Raw genomic sequence first — 24,418 nt, 5'->3', positions numbered from 1 at the left:
AGTGCTATGATCGTTTTTACGTACTAGTCAGATTTTATTTCACTATAGCTATAGGTATGTATACAGTTGCATTTACAGCTAGCTATTTACATTACTTGCTCGCTAAGAATAATTTAGGGATTATACAACCAACTTGCAAACAAATTTCTCATTACAAATATGGCAAGAGCTATTCATCCTCTCCACGAAACGCTCATTTGCTACTGCTCTTGATGGGCATCAGTTGTCCGGTGTTTCCATCGGTTTTGATCTCGATTACCTCCAGCTTTTCCACGCTCACCCTTGTGGATTCGCGCGTGTTCTTCTCGGCTTCCTTTGTTTCCCTTAGACTTTGCAGGTGATCCTCCTCTTCGCTGCTGCCTGGAGCTGTTGGCTCCACTTCGAAATCAATCTCTGGCAGCGGTTGTGGTGTGGAGGACACTACGATTGGTTTAAGGACAAAGGACTGCGTGTCCTGGGTGCTCGTGGGTGCCATTATAGTTGTGGGTGCGGTCTGGTCGTACGTATCGTAGGTCCCACGCTCCGAAATATCATCTATCTCATCATCGATCAGCAAGTTTTTCTCAGAGCTTTGCTCATAGACCTGGGCATTTATTCCGCTACCATGTTTGGGTTCTGGCTTGTGATTTTTGGGCAACGCAGGTAGAGTAGATGGTGCTTCTTCGGGCTTCTGTGCCTCTTGGGCCGCCTTGCGTTGTTTCTCCAAGCGCATCTTCTCCTCCATTTCCTGGAATTTCATGGCCAGATACCTTAAGTAAAGGACACATTTTTTAATGAATACTTTCGAATCTTAAGAGTGTCTTACTTATCCACAATAGGACCGTTGTAGTCCTCGGGAAACTTCGGATTGAAAGGCAGAATGTACTTGTAAAGTCGTTCGTTCAGCACATAAAGTTGCGCGGTTGTTGAACATTTGACATTGAACCACCAATCGCAAGTTAAGGCAATCTGTTTATATATATTTATATTTAATTGTTTGATTCTTAACATGTGTATATCATCAGTTCGTCCGTTTACCTGACTAAATATGGTTCCATTGGGGCAAAGGAACGAAGCCTTTCCTCCATTGAGATCACAGTAGTGCCAGACCTGGCAATTGGTCTCCGGATCGCCAAAGAATCCCTTGTAGCGTTGCTTGGTGCACTCAAAACTGGTTTGAGGGATCTCCGCATAGTTCGGATAATCGATGCCAGGTCTTCCAGTGCTTGGTCCAGGGTGTTTATCTATTCAAATGGAAATGAAATAGGGAAACATACCATAATAAAGTTAAGGCTACTCACTTGGTCCCTTGGGTCTGGCAACCGCCTCCTCTGATTGGGAATGGTGTTCCTCTTCGCTGCCCGTATTGTAATCATAATCCTGGGAATTGGACTTGTGCTCCTCGTGATGCTGCGGAGGATTGGCCACAATGGTTTGAGTTTGCTTTAGATTTTGCAGTATGCGGATCAATGTTTTGATGGAGTTGTCGATGTTGTCGGGTGTTAGGGTTTGCGGAAGATGATTGCTCGCTTGAAGCTTGTGAAGGATTTCGGCCAGCGATGAGGTGCGAATATCTGGTAGCTGATCCTGATCCTCTGGTACGTATGCAGGCGTTAATGGAGGGCGCTCATGGGCGTATTTGTAAACGGGCTTAAGTTTAATAGGCGTTACCGTAGATGGTTCTCTAAGCGGTAACTCTGGATTGTGGGCAGTCGGAGGCTTCCCCGAAACGTAAACATATTTGGGCGTAATCTCTACCGTGTGACTTGAAGTGGGCGACACTGCGGGTGCGGGTGTGGTCACGTAAATGGGACGCCTGGTGGCCTTGTAAGTATGCACGGGCTGCAAGCGAAGAGTGGGCTGCTGGTTATAGAGAATCGGTGGACGTGGTGTGGAAATCTCTGGATGCATTTGTGGTGCAGGCTGATGCTCGATATGTGGAGCTGTCGTGGTCACCAGGATGTAGGCATGCTGGGGCGGCTGATGAGCCGATGGACGCTCATGCTGGGAGTGCTGCTGCTCATCCTCCAGCGATTGTCTTGGCCCATCTATTAGATAGTCTATAAACTGCGGTGGTGCTGGGGAACTAAAAGAAATGTTCAGATATAAAGTAGGCTCTTTTGGGCGGCTAAATGACAGATGGCTTGATAATGCACTTGTTACTAAGAAATGCTTAGTGTTTAAAGGACATATAAGCTTTGTGTACTTACTAAGAAGTTATATATATCTCAGTAATGGAGGGGTATTTAGTGGATGATCTTTGGACTATCACTATCAATTTAGCTAGTTTTTATAGGAAACTTCTTTCTTGAGAAGGGAGAATCAATCTTGCATAGGTAAAGACCAAAGCAACTTGCTTCCTCTCAATGATCCTTTCTCCTCCTCCCAAGTGAAGGACTTACCCAAGTGGCTCATCCTTGGCAAAATCATGGCGCGGCGACTGTGCCTGCGACTCCGCTTGTAATTGCGACTGGGAATGCGACTGCTCTTGGACGTGGGCCATGAGTGCGCGCAGAGGGATGTGCAGCACCTGTTGGCCAGCAGTCGCATCCGGTCTTACGTAGAGGGCATCGTACTTGTTTGGATGATGGGTCTTGGTTTGGGGATGATGGGGATGCAGATGGGTGTGTTGCGAATGGTGGCTACCAGCCAATGTATTGCTTTGTGCCGGCACCACCGGATGTGAAAAGTCGTAATGCTGTTGCTGTTGCTGTTGCTGCTGCTGCTGCAGATGTTGCTGATGTTTTTGGTGTTTCATGCGCTGTTGTAAGTAAAGCACATATTTCTCCTGCGGCGTCATGTGCGGATGCTGCTGATGAGGATGATGACCAAGACTAGTCGAGGGCGGGGCCATATTGAAGTAGCTTTCGTATTTGCTAACGTGCCCGAAAGCCGGTGATTTCTGATGTATTATCAATGCGTTTTTGGAGGATGTGGTCGCGGTAACTGCGCTCGAATCGGGAACCGACACAGAAGCGTAGCCGATGCTGTGGGAGGTTAATCATGCAAAGCGTTTATGGTTTCGGTTTCAAGCAAAAATGTCATGAGAGTGTATGTTATGTATGTTGCCCTACTTCATTTTAATATTTAGTTATCATATGTATCTATTTATCTTTCTATGACTAGGAGATAACATCCAAAGAAAATTATTATTTATTTCGTTTGCACTTTAAATTGTAACTTATTCAATGATTTAAACCGAAAATCAAAGGTGCAGCATTGAAATGTGTTCAACTGAAGTGTGGTGGTTGTAAAAATCTTCGCTGATTGGCATGTTTTTCCATTTCCCACTCCTCATCTGATAAGCATTGTATGACAGATTTTTGACCTGAGCCCGCTGGCTACTTATGACATGAATTTGCCATTTGACAATTACTACATGAGCATGTGGAGAGGTACATACATGCATGAGACACTGGCCGGCCAGGTCAAGTCTCCTCAGCCCACCATTTTGTTGCCCACTGGCTGTGCCTCCTGCTGTACATCGAATGGCAATTGGAGTCGCAATCGTTGTCGTCATGGATCTTACGTCACCAGTGCAGTTGCAAAGATGGTGACGATGTGGACGACCGGATTCAGAGTTTGAGAAGAGCGGACGCGGCCTGAGTCGTAGCCGGACATTGGAGTGAACTGGGCTGGTGCATGAAATGCAATTGATTTTTCTGCCCAAGGGCATTGCGTTGCAACAGTATCCGTCTCAGACTCAGAAATCCCGATTGCATGCGTTTTAAACAGAAGCATATTAAAGTCGCTGTTGCATATTCGAATTTTGAATTGGACTGCAGTTTGTTGATAACTAGCAGCTGTTCCCCATTAATTATTGACATCTCTGGATGGCGAAACAATAAGTTTAGCAACCTTTCGTAACATTGTTAATTAAGTGGGTTGTGTCTTAAAAGTAATCTGTATAGCATTTATTTTTTAGGACCAATTAAAAGTTCGTTGTGTAAAGTTGTTAAAAATGTATGGATGACATGAAACTGTTTTCAAGACAGCCATAGTGGCAACATTTTAATTTGTATTCTACATGCGATATTGCAACTGCCTCACGATATATAAGTGGGCGTGGCTGTGAGAACTGCCTATTAAGCAGACGGTGCTTGGATATTCCATGAGATCAGAGCTCGACCTGGCTTACTTTTGGGCTTTCGCGCCAGCGCTCTGTTTTCCGTTTGGGCATGGGAGTCTTACCTTGGATTGTTTTGCACTTGCTGGTGCTGTTGCGGCTGCTGCTGCTGCTGCTCCGCCGCCTCCTCCTGGGCTCCATGGTCCTCCTGCTGCTGCTCCACCGTCTTCTCGCCCTTCGCCTCATCCACCTCCTCGCCAGATGACGATGGTGGTGACTGTTCGGCGGATGCATCCGCTCCGGCTGCATAATCCGTAACGATTTGTGTTTGATGGGAATTTTTATAGACAATTTCTGGCTGCTTCAGGTTGCTTTGGATGTTATTGTAATTGATGGCATCGCCGGGGGAGCCCGGCTTGCTGCTGCTCACTGGCGTATAAATAATGGGTATAAACTGTCCCGGCAATGTGTTCTGCGCTGTAAATGGTGTTAAATTGATTTTTGATTGTTTGCCCCGCTGTCGCTGCGCCTGGGATGCCACTAAGCTCGGTGATAGGATCTCGTACTGCTGTGGTTGCTGCTGCTGCTGCTGCGGGTGCAGAAGGAGGTGGTGCTGATGCTGCTGCTGCTGCACTTGCTCCTTGGGCGACGGCGGTAGCGGCGGAAAATGCTGCACCGTCTTGTGCTGCGTGCGTGTAAATTATGAATTACGTGATTATTTCTGCTTATTTATGACCCATGAAATCAATTGTAATGAAAGAGAGGAGAGTGGATAGGTATCCAAGTGCTTTTTCAATAACCTCGACGTTTCATATTCCAATATTCGCAATATTGCTGGTATTTCAGGATTGATGGGCTTCAGAAGGAAGCTATCTAAATCGATTCAGCACTAATTTAGCGCCATTTGATATATAAATATATATATTCTTTCCCAAGGCGACCTACCCTTTTTAAAAACACTTCATATTCAAATACTTGCCTTATGCGTCGGGTTTAATGGCTTGTACGCAATATACGTGGCACCCGAATTGGTGATCGCCTGCTGCTCCTTGACATGACCAGGTGGCGGTTGTGGGGGCGCATGCTGATGCTGGTGGCCTCCAATAGCAAGGGAGTGATAGACTTCGCCTGCTCCCGACTGATAGTGCGGCACTGGTGGCGGATGCGGTGGTCCATGGTGGTGGGGATGGTGTTTCTGCTGCGGCATGTAGGCCACCGGCACTGGTATCCTTCCAGGACCTGGCAGCGGTGCCTGCAGCTGTGCTCCGCCAGCCGACGACGAGTGCTTGGTGGCATACTGCTGATTAATGGGCAACTCGGGCGCCGGCAGATAGAAGGCCATGTAGGGTATCAATCGTCGACTTCGCTCTGAGGCACTTAGCTCAGAGTCGCCGATGCCACTGCTGTTGTGGCTGCCTCGGGTATTTCTATTGATTGGAGCTGGTTGGGACGCAGAGCCAGTGGCTTGGCTCGAGGAACCTATAATGGCAACTGTAATATAGAAATGTTAAAACTTTAGTTGCTTTATAAACACAGTTTTTTACTTAATTTATCAATTTAAAAACATTTTATTTGTTTGCTTATGCTAACAGGCTTTTAAAATATCTCAAAACAAATACTTTACTTTAAACGTATTTTAAACACATTTTTACATAAACATATATTATGAAAAAATTATGGAATTGCCCTTTTATTAAAATTTCGCTTGCTAGCATTATAAATTTTTTGGAGTAGTAGTAACCTTGTTCTTTTGTTCAGATTTGTCAGTAATAGTAGAAGGCTGTGCATTAGCCTTTTTATATTTCTTTCACACTTCATAACGTTTGTAGGTTTTGTCAAAATTTCTGGATTCGAATTTAGTAAGTAAAATACACAAGTGGCATAAAATTATTGTTTGTGAAATCAACCAACTTAAGGGTAATTATGTCCGCTGTTTAGAAAAGGAGCATTCGCTTGATGCCATTACTAAATCACCTAGTTGAAAACTCTCGGAAAACTACACGCACGCACGCCGAGGAAACAAGAGCCATGTCCAAATACAATTCTAGCGCTGGGACCCGTCAGTTGGGTACTCGAAGTTCGGATGTGGATGCACTGGCACAGCGGGGCTACAATGTGGGTCACAAGATCGGCGAGGGATCTTATGCCACTGTTATAACCGCCGGTTATGCCGATGATCATGGACATGGGGTACATTTGGCCTGTAAAATCATTGACAAAGCCAAGGCGCCCACTGATTTCGTGAACAAGTTCTTTCCGCGCGAACTGGAGATCCTGACGAAGATCGATCATTCCAACATTATTCAGATCCATAGCATCCTTCAGCGAGGTCCCAAAATCTTCATCTTTATGCGTTACGCGGAGAATGGCGACTTGTTGTCGCACATCAAGAGGTCGGGTCCCATCGATGAGAAGCAAGCAAAGATCTGGTTCTTTCAGATGTCCAAGGCACTGAAGTATCTGCACAACCTGGACATTGCCCATCGCGATCTCAAGTGCGAGAACATCCTTCTCTCCAAGCGGCTCAACATCAAGCTGGCCGATTTCGGATTTGCTCGCTATTGTCGCGACGATAATGGCCGGGAGATAAATTCTGAGACATACTGCGGATCAGCTGCCTATGCTGCACCTGAAGTAGTTTGTGGACGTCCATATGATCCAAAGCTAGCGGACGCCTGGTCCTTGGGTGTCATTCTGTTCATCATGATGAATGCCAAGATGCCGTTCGATGACAGTAACTTGACCAAATTGCTGGAGGATCAGCGCAACCGCAAGTTTGCCTTTCGCCGGAAGCTGCAGGAAACAATATCGGCCCAGGCGAAGGCCACTGTTTCAGTGCTGCTCGAGCCGGAGGCACATGCTCGCTGGAATCTACGCGAGATCCTTAACTGTGCATGGCTGCGAACCGTCGAGGAATCCCAAACAACCAATCCCTAGAACTCACTGCAAGTTAGCAAAATCTCTCTCCTATGAGCACTTGCACGCATAGCGCGTTGGTTTCACTGATATGTGTAAATTGGAATGGTTCCTCAGAAATTCAATGGTATTTTTTCAGAAAGAGGTGTCTTTCAACTGTCTGAATCCCATCATCCACTTTTTATTTTGTATGGTATTAATAAAAAACCAAATGGTCAAGTATTTGGGGCAGCTCTTGCGATATGTAAATAGTAATCCTCCGGGATAAAGCTTTTAAAATATTTAAATATATTAAAAATAAAAAGCCAGTCGATGTTGAGAAATAGATGCAAACCTTACAATTAAGCGACTTGGATGAAGCAGAAACCCAGACCCAACGAAGCTTAACCACAGAAACCAAAAAAGCGGCGCTGTCATAACCGTAAAAGAAATACTATTATAAAATAGCATTAGGTAAATTGTCGAACAAATTTTTCTTGCATCTTTCCCCACTGCATATGGCGTACTAGAGTTTATTTATCGTGTGCATTGTTGGCCACACTCTCCGCTTCTGTTGGCCGTGTTTAGTGAGCCGTATCAGCCGGCAGAGGCACAAAGAGCCTCCATGCCATGGGAGGGGGGGAATCCCAGCCCCCAGACGACAGTGAAAAGAAAAGCGCGCGTTAGGGATGCGTCGCAAAGATTTAAATTTTAACTAAATTAGACTTAGATTCAATCATATCTATTTTAATGGTTAAGCTCGAAGAAGGAAGGCGTCTGTCTGTCCATGTCCGTCTAAAACCCATCAAAATGTGTTATAATTTGGGGGAATTAATTTTGGGCTAGGCTCGTTTAAGCCGTGCCATGTGACCAATCACTGGGAAACATAAGTAATTGTGTGATTTGCTCGTTTCGCCATTCCTGGCCAGCTTGCATTGGATTGGATTGGTTTGGCCTGGCCCGGCCCGGCCTCGCATTTTCGTGTCCTGTGCAGCATGTGTTGCAAGTTGCCATGCCGACCAGCAATCTGCAGCAGACTTGGGAGTCGGGCACCACGACATGGACAGTCGGCAGTCTCCTCGCAATAAGTGTCCGAAAGTTCGAGCCAAATCAGAGCTGTGGGGCAGATAATTTGCATTGGAGAGCGGGCCGGGCTTAAGTGGCAACTTAGATGCAAGAAAGGTCTTGTTGTTGCATATGTGACACCACAAATGGGCGGTAGAGTGAGCCAGCCCACTGCACTATAGGCTGAATGATACCTTTTTGTGGACAAAAACCCATACTAAGTTTATATTAGATTTTAGTGTTGCGTAACAGAAATTTAAAAAAAAACTCCAGTACGGTTAAGATATCAACTGTTTTTAAATTAATAAAAATGGAACAACGAAAAGTTTTTATTAAACAAGTGATAATGGGATCGAAACCTTTTAGGTGTATTAGTATTGTTAAGTATTATTAAACTTTATGTTTAACTTGATATTTAAACTGATTGTCACGTTTTTTTTTCCCTTAATATCTATAATGCGTTAAAGGTAATTTAATTTGGATTTTGGAAAATTCAACCCCGTTCATAGTCAGTCACGTACCATTGTTCCCACCCCAAAGTTAAGTGTTACCGAAAATACTTGTCTTTATTTGATCTTTCAGTATGTCATATCCTGGCCAGCTTGACATTTTGTTGTTTTCTTTATTGTCTAAAAGAGTTTTCGTTTTACGACTCTTTTTCATGTGTTGGCCCGGCCAGGCAGTCTCCTTCGCTCCGCACACCTGTGCGTATGCGTAATGCAATTTTGCATTAATTAATATAAGTTGTCTGTGTGCTCGCATCCCGCCTGCGGGGCACTAAAATGTTTTGCGATGGCTCATCTGCCACCTGGCTGCAGCCAATTTCCAGCCGAGCGTCGCTCCCAAGTGGCTCGTATGGAATTAATTTTGGGGCAACGTGTCAGATTTATGCTGTTGTCTTTGTTGTGTCCCCCTTCGGAACTGCTGGGGCTTATTAGATCTGCCTTCCAACTTCCGGCTGTCGTATATAAATCCTTTGAAAAATGTGTTGCATTTGCCTTTCGCATATTGCTCATAATTGCCAGGATTCGTCTTTGGGATTTGTGATTTTGTATAAAATTGCAAATGGAATTGCCAATCAACACACAACTCTGTGGTAAAGAGTTTGTTCAAAATTGAGATTTATTACTGTATTTATGTTCATTTTAAAAATTGTTCTTGATAAACGAACTCATAATGAATAATAACGAATGGCATTAATTTTCAATTACTTTGAAATACATTTTGTTCCACAAGAACACGCTTTTTCATAATAATCACTACTATGTAGTGATTGCGTGTGGTAAAATAATTAAAGAGTCATTACCGACTATGACTAAAAACACAGAAATCTTACTGTTTTTATGCTCCGCAATCGAACTCATTTTTCCATACATCGCCGCATGCAAAAAGTTTCCCAGGCTGGCTAATATAATTGTTGATTCCATTCAACAAGAAGGCAAAAAGCACGCAATGCGAACTAAAGCTGAGTTAGGAGGGGAGAGTTGGAGGAAGTGCCTATCCTAAATAAACTTGTCATGGTCAACGGCGGCACACCCGCAATGCTTTTTCAATTACAATATAAATATGGGAGTGCGGCAGAATGTTGAAATGCAATTAGGCAGCCGCGAAAACAAATAAACGCGGGCAACAAAAGTTTGAGACTGATTCCTGATAGGAGATGGGGGGATGTGGAGACTGGTCGGGATATTTCCGCGCTGACCCCGCAGGGGATTCGACTTGTTATCGTTGTCATTTGGATGGCACTCTGCGCCGAATTTCGCACATTGGTGGAAACACCGTGGGTTGTTAGCTGTTTTGCCCGGTTGTCAGTTGGTTTATGGCCAAAACACATTAAGCGAACCGCATAAAAACATTTTAGCCGCAGTCACAGTCGCTGTTTTGGCCCGAGCCTCCTCCTCATCATCATCATTCACCCACTGAAATTCTAGTTCAATTCAAGAGAATCGCTCCAAAAATGTTTGTGGTCAGAATCAGTGAGATGCGGAGTATACAGATACAGATACGGATACAGATACTGATCAGGCCATATTTGCCAAGCACTTTTGCATGTATTTTGCATAAAATTTGCAAATGATTTGTTGAGCGCTTCTTATTTTGTGCAATTTTGATGCGATTTCTGGCGAGGATGGGGACAGCTAATGGGTACGGTGGCTGCCAGGTGGACCAGACGTGGAGTACTCACCTGTTTTGGGTTAATTCACTCGGCCCGGAGCCAAACATTTCACGCTTTTTTGACATTTCTGGCGCATAATTTGATTAGATTTCGATACGACGAGCGAATTGTTTTGGTCACTCGGTTCTGCGGGGTGGCAGGTGGCGGGTGGCGATGGAAACATTTTGGAGTGTTGTTCCTGCTGTTGGTGGATTGTTTTCTAATTTGATTTGATTTGATTTCGGCCAGCGTTCTGCGGCTGCCCCCCGGTATGCATCGCTCAAATGCAATTAAATGCAAATTTATTGCGTAAATATTTACTTGAGCGTGAATGAATTTTAATTTTGTCACCGGACCGACGACCATTTCCATTTACCGCTCCTTTGGCCACCCATTTCTAATTTGTCGCTGTTGTTTTGGAAATGCTTGTGGCCATCGCCTCATCATCATCATCAGCTGAGTGAGCCGGAGGCCAGCGGATTGTGCACGACGCTTGCTGATTTGGCTGGATCGGCGGATCCCGCGATCCGATTATTGTGCCACTCAGCTTAGCCCGCGACTCCAAATTATAATGGCCAAAACGATACCACTCGCGCCCGCGGCCATTTATGGTCCAAATTGTAAAGTCGTCCATGTAAGCCATAAACTAAAACTATAAACTCCACATCTGTAAAGCGGGCATTACACGAGCCACGGGTCCAAGAAGTCAAGCTCAAATTGCTGGCTGTCCGATTTAAGCAAAACAGAAACAGAAACAAAACACAAAGGCGCAAGGCCTCAAATTTGCCTTCACTTACATTTTTGGCCAGAAGACAAATTATAGAGGCCGTAAAATGCAATAAACCAATCGCACAATTTCGGGTGGTCCAAATATTAGCCAACTAAAGTGCGAACTAAATTGCTACTTCTGTTTTTTTTATGTGGATTGGCTCTCTAGCGATCTTTCATTGGTAATTGTAATAAAAATTTGCTAAGTATCTCGCGAATTTGTGGAAATGCAGTTGCATGCTGAGCTGTAAACCTAGATTTAGTCATTTATTACTTACACTTCACTTCAATCACATTGTAATATAGTTTATTATTGAACGAAGACTAAGTAATTCCTCTTATTTATTCCCAATTTAGTTCTGCTCCGAAAAAGCAAGCTTGGTAAAATCTTAACTTTATTTTAGCCACACCAATCGTGAGTAATTCGTAGCAGTTCACACCCCAATTCAAATCGTTGCCACTGCCCACAATGTTTAATGTCTATTTATATTCATTGTTTCCTTAACTTGGCCGACCTTTAAGCTGCATTCCATTAAATGGCTGAGAACTTGTCTAATTCATATATCAAAGGCAACGCACCAACGATCGAATTTAACTTTATGGCCAGAACAAACATCCGCTTGCGGCGAAACTGCAACTTGATCAGCGGAATTGCTTTTACAATTCGTTATAATATTATGCCAAAATGTACACTTTTTCGTTTAGTTTATTTAGTTATTTTCCACGTTTTCCGCTCGTCGGCGACAACAATTGCGACAGAAACAGAAAAGTGAATGGGTTTTCCTTCCATTCCTTCAATCGGCGGCTATCGCGGGTACGTTTGCAAATGTCGCAATCTGGCACTGGCACCCATTATAAGCATTTGCGGCCAGCTTGGGACAAAAAAAAAAAACATCAAATTAACCACCCATTAAATAAACATGGAAAAACACACCCGTCTGCGTCTCAGTTTGTCCATCAAATCAAATTGCGTTCTCATCAAAGTCAAAATCGTTGACCAAGTTGTCAACCGAGAGGTTTGCAGTACTGCATTGCCAATTACCAAGCAAAAATTTCGCATTTTAACCTATTAACTAACACTGGATATTCAAAAAAAGGCTAACTATTTAAGTCATCTTACCAATTTTTTGTGAGTACGAGGATCAAATTAATTAGTAATGTTTATTAAGGATTATCATATCATATCCCTATCAAAAATTAATTAGGAATGTTTTTTAAGGATTATCATATCATATCCCTATCAAAATGGGATATAAATAAAGAGTTGATTTCAGCATTTGACCCCTTTCCTGAAAAAAAAAATGAAATAGGGAAATGATCTTCACATTCACCTTCACTTCACTGCAGCATTCGAGCGGCGATCCATGGAAATGTTTGGCGGAGTAATTGTTATCATTGGCCGGCCGTTAATTGTATGGAAATGGAAAATGATTGTTACACTTTCTGCCTGCATTTAGTTAACAACATTTGCACACTCATTCCGCCCACTCCATCGGTCAGTTGCATCTCATTATAAGATTTACATTTCACGGCCAGGTTGGCAACGAAAACGTCTGCAAAGTGCTTCCTCATTCACAAATGTGTTTCCTCGAATGGGAATGGGAAATGTAATTGGGCATTTCCGTTTACTGGCATTACATTTATTGCTTAGCCAATTGTCGATTGGTTCGAACCTAATTTTATAGATTATGCTAATCGCCAGGTTTTTAAGCTCACCAACAGGTGAAACATAAACAAGAACACTTTAGATACAGATTTTTATTGTTGTTTTACGATTTTGTGAAATGCGTTAAACAATTGACTCGTATCCGGTTCAAAGTAATCTTTGACGATTATACCTGATTTTATGGTCATTCTAAAATAAAAATAAACAAGTCTATCAGATACCTCTTACTTATTTAGTGGGAGTGCAAGGACGAAATTAATAACTGACTAATTCGTACTTCTTAATATATATATATTTAAGCTTGTCAGTCCAAGGCTGCCCGAAATGGAAGCAATAAATTTGTCTCTCACACACTCCATCGACAAACCCATTGCCTCCGGTTTTTTTGGTGACCCAAACGCTTGACCCTCTCGGTCTGGTTAGAAAAATAAAAGCCAAACTCCCACTGGGGTCCACGGGGCGTATGGAGCACGATTCGAGTGGCGTTTTGGACTGACCCGGCGACAATCGCTATAGATTCAAAGTTATTTATGATGGCTTTCTCGAAAACAATCGCTATAGTTAAGAGGTTCTGGCCTCATTTGTGTAATGAACTTCTTTAAAACAATGCAGATATATGCATCTATATAGTATGTATAACCAATGTTTGCCATTGAAAAATGATTACGCAAATTAAAAGTAATTTATTTGTGCATGCAACAAAGTAAAAGCTACGGCAGCAAATGGCTCGAATCCGATTGTTATCACTCGAAGCTCAGCCAAGCCAGGCGAAACAAATTTAAATATAATTCACTTACAGCCAGCCAAAAAAAGTCGCTGGCAAAACTCATAAAAGCCAGAAATGGAAAAACGGTAACATTGCATAAATTAAACAACAGAGACTGCACAACTTCAATTTGGTGTATTATGGCCTATGGCCACGGTTCCAATCCAATTCCAATTTGCGGCGCTATACAGAAATCGAGCGATCTGATCGATTCGATCTGTGGCAAGAAATCGATCGGCAAGGTCGCACAGCTGTCGATGGCTGCTAAATGTGGACCGCCAGTCGCAGATCTCTATAGATCCGCCATCGATTCCTCTGATTAATTTATCTGCACCAGAGAATTACGAGAAAAAAAAATTGGTTTTGATAGGTTGAATTCTAAATGCTCTTTTACCATTTAAAGTCTATCTATCGTGGTTATTATTTTTACAGAATTTATATCTGAAGAAATGCTTGACTACATAATATGGAATTCGTGGTTATTATTTTTACAGAATTTATATCTGAAGAAATGCTTGACTACATAATATGGAATTCGTTATGAGCCTTGAGTTGTTACAAAGTTTCTTTGTTGATAATATAACTTAATATACTTAATATAAAAGAACTGTGACTCAGATCAGCTGATCCTCCAAACTCTGTACAGAATTTATATTTCAAACAATTCAACAAGTTTGTGAATCAGAATCTTAATTGCATATTACCATCTTCTCAAAACTGATGTTGTTATTTCGTAGTAGATTCATATCTACTTATGAACCATTCTTTTACAAATGCAATACCCTCAATGAGTAAATTAAAACTGCGGTTTAAAAAATAATGATTTGATGATTTGTGGTTGCTTGTTCGCAAAGAACACGATTAAATGCTATCATAGAAGGCGGAAATTGGGTGCTGAGGTTGTTGGAATCAAAAAGCATAGAGAACAAGACGAGGCCGTCGCCACGGCGATTACTAAAAGGCAATTAATCCCGACCCACAGACAGAATTAATCGTTAACTACTAGAATTAGTTGGCTTTGTGGTTCGTTGTCTTGTGTTGATTGAAACCAGTGCAAATCGGGTAACAAAAACAAAAAAACGAATTTAAAAAGTAAATCTTGTTAATTAGAGCGTCGTTAGTCACGTTTTTGACTATCTTTTGGAGGCCCTGCTGGGTTGGGCTGACCAATGAACAAAATCTATAACTAATATGGTTCCAGTTGGAAGGCATTGAATGTCATAATCAACGGCACGAATTTATACGAGCGTGTTCAAACAAAAGGTAAACACTGTTGGTTGTTTATTACCAAGAGGAAAGGGAACTACTCTTTAACAAGGAAACCAAATTGCATGATGAGTTCCCTTTGGGATGCCATAGAATAAATAAAAAAGGGGGAAATTACAATAAATTAATTAATTAGATGTAAAAAGAATTTAAAAACTTGATTTTAACAGCAACCAATTAGTTGTCTGGTTCGGTCTTAGTCATTAATTAAATATAAGATATTTTATGAAAAGATTCTGGTAACCGCCTTTTAAGCTCCATTCATAAATAAATAAATAAATACCTAGCAAAACCAGTCAACATATACTTTATAAAATTCACATAATTAAAACGCATTTATCAGAGCCATCTAGGGAATTTGGACAAACGATTAAGCTGCTGAATATATCTAGTCATGGTTAAAGCAGGAAGCTATTAATGCCCCATTGCTTCGGGGATTCCCTGAGTAATCAATTTGAAGACTGTTATCGGGCTTAAGTACGAGAACCACAAGTGCTCTGTGACCTCTGACCCAAAACGGTCAAGGCGAATTCCAATGACCATCACGAAATGACCAAGCAAACAAAATCTTTAACCCTGTGCACTTTTGCCTGTGAAAAACTCCCGCAGACAATGGAAAACGATGGAATTTGAACTGACTCACAGACAGACCATAAATAGTGGTTCTCAAAAATTTGACAACATTTTTTTTGCCAACTTTGTGTAGCACTTTAATTAATTACTCTAGCATTCAGGTGCAGTTTATATAGCATTTTAAACCCAACCACTTTTGGTAGGTTTTTGCGTTCTTTGTGTTGCCAAATATCGAAATTTTTTGGCGGTTTTTCTTCTTTTTTTTGGCTCATGCCAAGCGATTGTTGTCTCAACTAGCCAAATTAATTGGCTTAATTTGGAGGCTTAGCTGGGCTAGCAGCCTTTTTTTTAAGGTGTTAACAATCGTGTTTGCATGTTGGTTTATTGCCAAACAACCAAAACGACTATTTTAGAACTTGAATGGGTGGCTAAACATGCGCTAGTGCAAAAAACAGCTCGGCTAATCCAGTAATCCGTACATAATAATTAGTTTATCCGGGTAGCAACCTTCAACTTCATCAATTAGTTGATAAATATGCGTTGCCCACTGGCCAGTTTTAATTGTGGTTAATTATTGTAAATGTTGCTAACTTTACAGCACGATAATCACTCCATTCCAAACCTATTTTATTAATTAGATGGTGGCGTTTCTTCCACGAAAACACAAAGATATTCATTTAACCTGAGGTCAGTGAAAGAGGTCAGCCAAGTTTTGATTCAACCTTAATTGGGTTAATGCAGATCCCGCCGAGAGCTAAACGAAAAAATTGAGTAAAAGCGGCCATAAATTATCACCCGCTAACTGGAAGTTAGCCTTGGCTTTTGCGGTTGACAAATTGGATACTCTGCAAATGAGTGACTATAAGAGATTAATTACCAACCACCATACTCGTATATAGTCAAACACATAGTCGAGCAGCTAATCAATGAGTATCTGTATCGCATTCACAATCCACAATCACGAAAACTATAATGTTCAACTTGATCTCTGTATCACATTTGTTCTACTTTATCATGCATTTTATTTTCTGACACTTTGACATCGATGGCGAAATATTGGACAATTTTTGAGCTAAATTGGTTTATGCGGAGCAACAATTTTGCTCCATTTTTCTGTGTAGCGTGTCCAATTCGTCGGAAAACGGAAAATGTAATTGAAAGTTGCCACAACACCTTGATGTGATTTTCCTGCTCAGTTTAACTCTTTGAATTTCTGTTGGTAATGTGATGATTCAATGTTTTAGCTTATGGCTATTTCGATTAAGTTGTTAATGAATTTCATATTTCCAGCAGTTTTAGCTAATAGTCACATTTGCAACCGGATAACAATTTTATCATACCTTATTCGTCAGATATGATTTAACTAACTTATTTTCTATATTGATTTCTTAAATATTCTTTTATAAAAACTGACTGAATCGTTTTTTCTTTTTATTGATTTTTGAAAGTTACTTGACCACCAACTTTTAATTCCCATTAATAACTTGCAGTTCCTCAAATAATATAAAGCATTAAAAAATTAATTCAATTATCCACGGTGGAAAACAATCGAGGCAAAAAAAAAATTCCACATTTGATTAGCCTGCTAAAATTGCTCGTGATTGCGGTCATTACATCAATGGGATAGCAACTTTCCTTTATTTAACCAATCAACCTGTTCCATCCCCAAGTCGCATCCCGAATGATGTGCTTATTGTATATAATTTATTTGCAATAAGGCAAACGATTTGAGTTATTCAGCTATTTTGAGCATTCAGACGCAACAAGTGCACTTGGTGGCTATTGCGACGAGTTGGCTTGAGTTGGTCTTAGCCATATTTGTCGACCCTCTGATTTTGCTTGACTCTAATCCGAGCTATTTCATCTATGCAGGCGGTGTGTGCTTTTTAAGTCATGCCAGTTTGGTTTTAACACGCGCCACTTGGCCCACAAATATTCGATGAAGCTGCTGTTGCAGCTTTCACTAGTTCATATATCACTGACTTGGTAATTAGACCACTAATTAAAGCCCAAATGCCAACACTTCTTGTCCCAAAAGGCTGGGGTGGTGCACTATTTTACTAAACCGAGCCGAAACTTTAACAACAATACGCAATTATGTCATGGTGTCAACTGTCAGCAGGTGAATGAAAAATGTGTATAAGCAGCTCAAGACGATGGGTTAGTTTATGATGATACTGTTATATCATACCATTTTTTAATAATTTGTTTTGTACAAAAAGTAGGTAAGGTGGTATATAACAGACCAACATGGAAAAATTATATGTTTAAAATAATATTCTATATTCATTTCAAGAATAAGTTATTGCTGTTTTTAAAACTGACGCTTTTAGAGGGTATGAGTTAGTTCGTTTAACCGTCGTGTACTACTGTTTCTCGTTTAAGTTACGCACGAGCCCGTCATCATTGCACTAAGTACATCAGCAATTTCTGAGTTCAGTCTATAGGCTCACTTACAGTTAAAGCTACAGTTTCGGTTACAGTTACAGTTTCAGTTGCACTTACAGGTACAACCTCAGCAATAACAATGGAATGTCTCTTACCAAATGCGGCGCTTTGTTGGCTTACACATCATCTAGTGCCACCCGAGTTATACCCCACTTCACTTGCTCGTTTTAATAATCATGAAAAACATCGTCTCATGTGTTGACATTTTTCATTTAAGACTTTATTTGGCAAAAGGCTTCGTGTAGTTTCCAAAAAAAACGGAGGGGGGCTAAATAATAAAAATAATAACAAAATGCGTGTAATAAGCGAAAAATATTCACACAGTTTACACCTAAGCCATGGATTTTCATACCATTGCATGCTGGTTTATTCAAGGCATCTGCCATGCAATTTTTCGGCTTCTTATTATTATTTTGTGGCTTTTGCTTTTAGCCCAGTTTTTACGGTCGTGTGAGGTAATTTAAGACTTGGCTTGGAATCACAGCAGGTATGACTGTTCAATGTTTTTTTTTTTCTTTTTTTGTTATGAGTAAATGTGCCTCGGAGCTGTGATTCAAATTGAAAAAGACGTTTAAATAAATATCGCAGAGAATTAAAAAAAAATAATTATAGCGCTTCAACACACACACACAGATTCATAAAAATGTATAGTCAAATTTCTGTAGCCGTAAAAACCACCAAATTTGGATGTTTTGCAAAAACTACTTTCGAAATCTTTTCAAATGATTTAACTTCTTGCTTGTATGTATATTTATTTTATAACAGTGTGCGTATGATGGTTCTTTAAATTTTTTTAAAATAAATATGAACCTAAAATTGGTTTTGAATAAATTATGCGTCATTTTTGTTACCATGTCATTTACTTAACTTTTTTTTAGTCAGACAAGCGTCTAATTTCCTCGGAATCATTTTTCTTCTTTTGGATTTTCTTATGTAATTTTCATTAGCGAATTTACTTGGAATATGCTTGTAGTGCGTGAACTTCTTTGTTTGTTAATTAGAGAGCGAAACAAATGAGTTTTGTTTGACTTTCAAATTCTGTCATTAGTTGCGATGAGACAAAGAAAACTTTAATGACCTAAAGATATCAAAGTTAAATTAAAAACCGATTCTGTTCACCGGTTTTTAGCTCATCGGCCAACCCCCACACTTTGCATATACAATATTGCCGAAAACGGCACCGTCCAAATATCGGTTAGACTTAGATGTTAGATCTATAAATCAATTAAGTTATTATCGCAGGCGTCGAACAAGGCGTTGAGCTTGTTTCATCTGTGGGAAATTTGCATTGTGAGTATTTCTTCCGCCTGTGGAAAGGCACTTGACTTGCAGTTCGCTTCTTGGACAAGTTGATAACTATTCGGCATGGTATATTGTGTAAATTTGCCAACGGCCATAAAACAATCAAATCCATTGGGTGAAAAGTGGATGAGAGACTTCGAGAGTGAGAAACTCGGCAAGAAATGCAAATCCGAATGAATAAGGAAAACAAGAAAGGTGGTTAGGCATTTATGGGGGCACTGAAATACCAAACACCCTTGTAGATAATAAATTATAATGATTTTATTTAATATTAAATTTCGGAACTCAATGAGCTAAAGATGCCCTAGTGTAGGGATCAACATCAGTCAAATGCAATTACATAAATGATTGAAAACTAATTGTATTTTATAGAGTTTTAAAGAGTTATTCATACTTCAACTTAGTGTATTCAAATTACTAATTTTCCAGCAAGTGAATAGAGCCTCTTGTAGGGTACAATGAAAAGCAACCAAGTTAATTCAAATGAAAGCAAATCTGTGGGCTGGAACTGCAACCTGGACAGATTCGATGGGGACTCGGAGGAAAATGTTGCAACCAGCTCTCTCGGACGTCGCGTAATTGCGAAACGGCCCCGAGGACATTGGCGCTGCGGAGTTTCTTTGTTGTTGGCTGGCTGCCTGCTTAAATGATTTTTTTTTATTTTTGCATATTGCAAATGCAAAATTTTCCTTAATTAAATCCGATCAATCGCGGCCAATCAGGAAGAGAGTGGTGGGCAGCGCGTGGTCGCTGGAAAAGCCAGACAACATTGAACTTGAATTGCTGGCTTGAAGTGGCTGCGTAAAAGTTGTGCAACTTGTTGTTGGCCAGCTTAAGCATTAAAGACACGATTGCAACACATCTGAGCTTTGCCTTTATTTTTATTTTTTCATTTTATTTGATTTTTTTCTGTAGTTGGTTTGCAGATCCTGTTTTTGGTCAAGGCGCCTCAAAAAAAGTGGGTTAAATTGCATTTAGGGAGTGTTCCTTCAAAATCTAATATAAGTTGTTATTTTGCAATTTGTAAGTTTCATAGCCAGTTTTTCTACATGTATTTCCTTCTATATTTTATAAACAAGTCTGTTATACAGACCTAACCAACTGGCTGTTCCACGCATTCACCGACGGAAATAAATGAGTAAGCTGTATAAGAATAAAATTCAGTCTATAAACAATCCTTTCGTAGTTTTTAAAACATTTAACTTACGTCTCTCATTTGTGCAAATATAGTTTCGCATTTCGCAATCGTTACTAAAAGTCAAATACTCCTCCTGGAAGATCTGCGCACACACTGGGTCATAGATATCCGGGCAATCCTTGGTGCAGCTGGGTTTGCAGATCTCCCGCGTGGTTTCAATCAGCTCCGATTTTCCGCTGTTTTTTCGTGCGCACTGCTCGACCTTCAGCAGACAATTGTTGTGAAAGACATGGCAACGTTCGTCGGCCATGGCCCAAACCAACTCTTTCACATCCGAGCATCTGTACTGCACACTGCACCGGAAGAGGTCGTCCTGGGCTAGGGCGTGATTGCATCCCAAGCAGATGAGCATGGAGGCCAAAGCCAAGGTCAAAGTCAGCTGGCTGCTTCCGTGCATCTCATTCGTTGATTTAGGTACAAAAACTGAGGTTCTCTAAAGCACACTCGTGGATATTTATACGATTCCCACCCATAACAGCCACTTTAACCTACAGCGAATTGTATGGCTTATTTTGACCCCTTCGAGTTGTAAAAGCACTTCGATTAAATGGCTTTAAAAGTATTTCATATTCTTAAAAATAAAAAGTTAAAAGAAATTACCTTCTAGGACTTTTTTTTAACTTCCACCATCAATTTTCTAAATAAAGAATTATTAATATAAAAGCGCATAAATTTGTTTTTATCCGTTATAAAAGCAGAACAAGTAATTAATATTTATATATGTTAATCAGATAGTTGGGTATTTCTTTCATATAAAACACTATTTTACCAACCATGCATAACATTTTGAAATATTTAAAGACTATCATAGGGTTAAGATAATATTTGCAGTTATTAATTGCTAACAAAATGAACTGCGGGTTAAAACCAGCTTATTGTGTAGCGCAGCGTAGATCTGATATTTTTTATAGCCAGCCATTGAGATCTAAGATAATAAAAAGCTCCCTTATTTGTTTAATATTCTTGGAAATGTTCACAAATATTACCTTAAGTAAATTAATTGTATTATTCAATGATAAATCAACGTCACACTGCAGTAGACAAATTCATACGAAATAGTAATTATTGATTGCATTATTCGTTTGCATAGTTATAAAATCAATGTAAGAATTAAAAAATAATTACGCCTAATATGCTCCGCTTATTATTTGGTTTTAATTATAGCGTTAGGTAATAAACGCTTTATAGTTTTTAATAATACTTTTTTTAATACTTTTGTTGGTTGAACAACGTATAAATTGATTTCGTATGTAAATTTGTTGTAAACGAAATCAATAAATAAAATCGGAATCTCTTTCATTATTTATGCACGAAATATTTAGATTTTTCCAGCTCAAAATGATTTGAACTGTGTAGGAAAAGTATTCACATTTGAAGTATTATACTCAGATGTGGCTTATAAGTCAGATGGCTTTAATTAACGTGGGTTAAACATTCAAGTAGCATCATCACTCGACGTTCGAAAGTGGCTCAAATGGATCAGGCTCCGCCGGCTTTCTATCCATTCGAACATCTTATTATGTCAATTATCCAATTGCTAATAAAGTCCACGTACGCCTGCTGACCCGCAGTTTTGGATCAGTGGCGATCGGTGAAACGTAGACGGCTAACTGAGAAGCGAAACGAGAAATTGGCGTTGAAATCATTTCAGAGTCATTGACACAGACAATGTCCGCCAACGTGTGGTTGAATTTGGTTTTCCACTTTTGTTTTTTATTTTGGCCAACATTTTACTTTTTCCTTTCACGCCCCAAACCCAAAACTCCCGCTCTTTTGCTGCTTTTTTCTTACGCTGCACATGGGAAGTGAAAAATCTTGTTTTCCAGCTGGGGTTGTCCAAAGCAAATTAATGGACCTTCAAATTGTGGGTCTGCAACTATTAGGCACCGCAGAAAGTTGACAAAACTTGCGAATTATGTAAAATGTAAACTGTTGGCGGCGGCAATTAGTGAACTTGGGCCGAATTTTGTTTTTGGCTGTTAAATGAATGACTGTGATGATGAGTGTAATTGGTTTTTGGCCATTAGGTAAGCCAAGTTGCTCGGCTTTGGGAAGTTATTAGCATAATTGCTCCGGGAAGTGTGTGTTTTCTTTGCAGGAATGATTCATTTCTTTCCCATCCTCTGCCGTGCGCTATGCATTTTGGAATATTTCGGACGAACTCGACCCGCTCCAGGTATTTTTTACATGGATGCAGCGCTTGGAATTCCAAAACATCTGCCCAATCTCCCACGAAGTCAGTGCCAGACAAATGCACACATTCCTTGCTGCTGCGCTCCCCCGTTGATGGGAAATTGCATTTTCACTGCAAATGCCGCGCACTCGATGTGGAGCACGTTTACCTCAACTTTGCCCCACGGCTCCAACTATGAATCCCTCGCCAATCCGCACCCACCAGTTTTGGCGTCCAGTTTAGATATCCACTTGGCGCTGTAATGCACCGTCGCGAATGCCGTCCATGATGTTGATGGCGATAATAATTTGTATGCCATTCCATCAATACAAGGCTTTCCATAGATTACTCTGTCGCTTCCACAGTGGCACCGACCGTCGTTAATTGATTTAAATCAATAAAATAACATTGCGCTTAGATTGACCATGCAACTAGTTAGATTATTGTTATCCGCTGAGCCTTTATGGCAGTACTATTACAAATTATTTATTTTGTTCCAATTTTTTTTCGCTAAATTGTTTTATGTTTTAATTGAAATGGAGGAAGTGGAGGAGCAGCTCGTAAGTTTTAATTAAATCGCACATAAGTGTATGCAATGTCGTAAAATTTGAATGTAAGCTCCGCGGTCCACTGTGCGGATTATCCACGGAGCCTGACGGACGTGGACGAATCCGCGATGGAACCATCGCTTTGCGTACTTTCGCTACGATACACAAATATACTTAAAACGCAACTTTGCGCACGTATTTGGGATTTCGGACGGTGTCGCATCCGATGGCAAGGCATTTAAACTTCATTTTCATATTGTCAACGGCAATTGATGGTCAAAGCCTCGCGTTGAAATGGTTGGCATTTCGCAAGGCAAAATGCAATGCGGCACATTGCACTTGGTGGAGGTGGGGGAGCTGTTTGGTGGATTCAGGGATTGCATAAGCTCTAATATTTGGCAGGCTGACATAAAACAACATTTTTTTCCTTAGTGCGACTCGAACGACCTTGCTCCCGTTCCCTCACCCAATCCGAAGAAAAAAGCGAAATGGAACCAGCAAACTGGTTTCGATCGATTCTAACTAGCTTTACCGGGTAACTTAAAGAGATCTGCACTTACCAAATGCCAATGGGAGTAGCAAGTCGCTCCATCTTCCCTTGAGCATCCACATTTTGTTCCACTGATTGTCTCACACTTTCGATTCGTTTATTACTGACCCGTGTATTTCAGATTGTCTGATAGCTTAGTGAAGCATATTTGTTAGACAACTGAAAGTATTTCACATGCGACGGTAAACAATTAAATTAATGGACTTGTCAGCGATAAAAAAAGAGAGATTACCATAAAAAATGTTTTTTGTGAATATAACGTTCTAAGAAAGGGGCGTCGCCTTCTTATCTCATGAATGCATAAATTAGTTTGGTCCGAACGAAGAGAATGTTTTTTGTTTTGAAAACATTTTTATTTACTTTTATTGTTTGATAACTTGAAAAGGTTGGGGAAACCGGACCAAGAAAGTGTTAGGAAAGTTTTTCTTTTATTTTAGAGTGAAATCTTAAAGATTTCAGCTCAGCTTAAGACCAATAAACATATATTTTATAGTTCAATGTGCAATATTCTCTACAGCCTATGAAGATCTTGGCTTCGTTATGTTTACAATAAATGCTAAAACTCTTTTTCTTTCACTCGCTTTACTTAAACAAAAAATTGGCACATAGATCTAGATACATTTGATAGGGTCATTTGTTTGTTCGCGGTCACAACAAAGCTTGTTCTACTTCATTTTTCATAAGTTTCACAATTTATTATTTGTCATTTCACACCATATGCAAATTTGGTTTTAGAATTAAAATTCCGCTTTTTTTCTGCCAACTTTCACATGTCGAAATATTATTTAAACAGCCAACGGGTTTTTAATGATAACTAATATTGACAGTTCATAACTTAGGCGATTTGTCTATGGGTTTTTTTTTCACAAAAATGGTAAACTGGGAAACACCAATGTTTTTATGATTTGTAAGTCATCAAACGAACCGAAAAACTGTGATGAAAAAGCGATGCAAAGCGCGAATTTTTTCGTACACGCGCATGCGCGGCGTTCAAATTGAA

At 40.4% G+C, this 24,418-nt stretch overlaps 4 protein-coding genes across 6 annotated transcripts in view; 2 read left to right on the top strand and 2 right to left on the bottom strand.

The window, feature by feature from the left end:
• LOC117143088 overlaps positions 1-24,418 on the top strand; it is a 54,696-nt gene that overhangs the window by 1,720 nt on the left and 28,558 nt on the right. The window lies entirely within an intron of this gene.
• Positions 14-24,418, bottom strand: LOC117143090 (mediator of RNA polymerase II transcription subunit 15). Its single transcript, XM_033307568.1, has 9 exons — positions 24,344-24,418; positions 23,429-23,577; positions 5,025-5,536; positions 4,171-4,730; positions 2,382-2,966; positions 1,281-2,065; positions 1,018-1,223; positions 806-948; positions 14-749 (listed from the first exon to the last, which is right to left on the bottom strand). Exons 2-9 carry the CDS (start codon positions 23,478-23,480, stop codon positions 194-196), a joined length of 3,399 nt encoding a protein of 1,132 aa, XP_033163459.1. The 5' UTR covers positions 23,481-23,577; positions 24,344-24,418; the 3' UTR covers positions 14-193.
• LOC117143095 (testis-specific serine/threonine-protein kinase 1) lies at positions 5,813-7,183 on the top strand. Of its 2 annotated transcripts, none has more exons than XM_033307572.1 (2): positions 5,813-5,904; positions 5,984-7,183. In XM_033307572.1, exon 2 carries the CDS (start codon positions 6,002-6,004, stop codon positions 6,980-6,982), a length of 981 nt encoding a protein of 326 aa, XP_033163463.1. In that variant the 5' UTR covers positions 5,813-5,904; positions 5,984-6,001; the 3' UTR covers positions 6,983-7,183. The 2 variants fall into 2 exon arrangements, with proteins under 2 accessions (XP_033163463.1, XP_033163465.1); XM_033307574.1 differs by having other exon boundaries at positions 5,877-5,962; positions 6,024-7,183.
• On the bottom strand, positions 19,811-20,556 carry LOC117143098. The gene is made up of 2 exons (XM_033307577.1): positions 20,157-20,556; positions 19,811-20,092 (listed from the first exon to the last, which is right to left on the bottom strand). Exons 1-2 carry the CDS (start codon positions 20,542-20,544, stop codon positions 20,043-20,045), a joined length of 438 nt encoding a protein of 145 aa, XP_033163468.1. The 5' UTR covers positions 20,545-20,556; the 3' UTR covers positions 19,811-20,042.

The sequence above is a fragment of the Drosophila mauritiana genome, chromosome 3R (genome assembly GCF_004382145.1).
Source record: "Drosophila mauritiana strain mau12 chromosome 3R, ASM438214v1, whole genome shotgun sequence".
In the NCBI taxonomy this organism is placed as follows: domain Eukaryota; kingdom Metazoa; phylum Arthropoda; class Insecta; order Diptera; family Drosophilidae; genus Drosophila; species Drosophila mauritiana.
Note: the sequence above shows the minus strand (reverse complement) of the source record. Positions and strands in the feature narration are given on the sequence as shown.

Bases quoted from the DNA above. Each gene is read 5' to 3' on its own strand.
- LOC117143095 (XM_033307572.1), top strand. From the start codon at position 6,002: ATGCCATTACTAAATCACCTAGTTGAAAACTCTCGGAAAACTACACGC.
- LOC117143090 (XM_033307568.1), bottom strand. From the start codon at position 23,480: ATGTGGATGCTCAAGGGAAGATGGAGCGACTTGCTACTCCCATTGGCA. The intron at 4,731-5,024 runs GCAAGTATTTGA...ACACGCACGCAG, and splicing joins CATTAAACCCGACGCATAAG to CACAAGACGGTGCAGCATTT. The intron at 2,967-4,170 runs GTAAGACTCCCA...AACCTCCCACAG, and splicing joins CAAGTGCAAAACAATCCAAG to CATCGGCTACGCTTCTGTGT.
- LOC117143098 (XM_033307577.1), bottom strand. From the start codon at position 20,544: ATGCACGGAAGCAGCCAGCTGACTTTGACCTTGGCTTTGGCCTCCATG. The intron at 20,093-20,156 runs GTAAGTTAAATG...ATTCTTATACAG, and splicing joins TATTTGCACAAATGAGAGAC to CTTACTCATTTATTTCCGTC.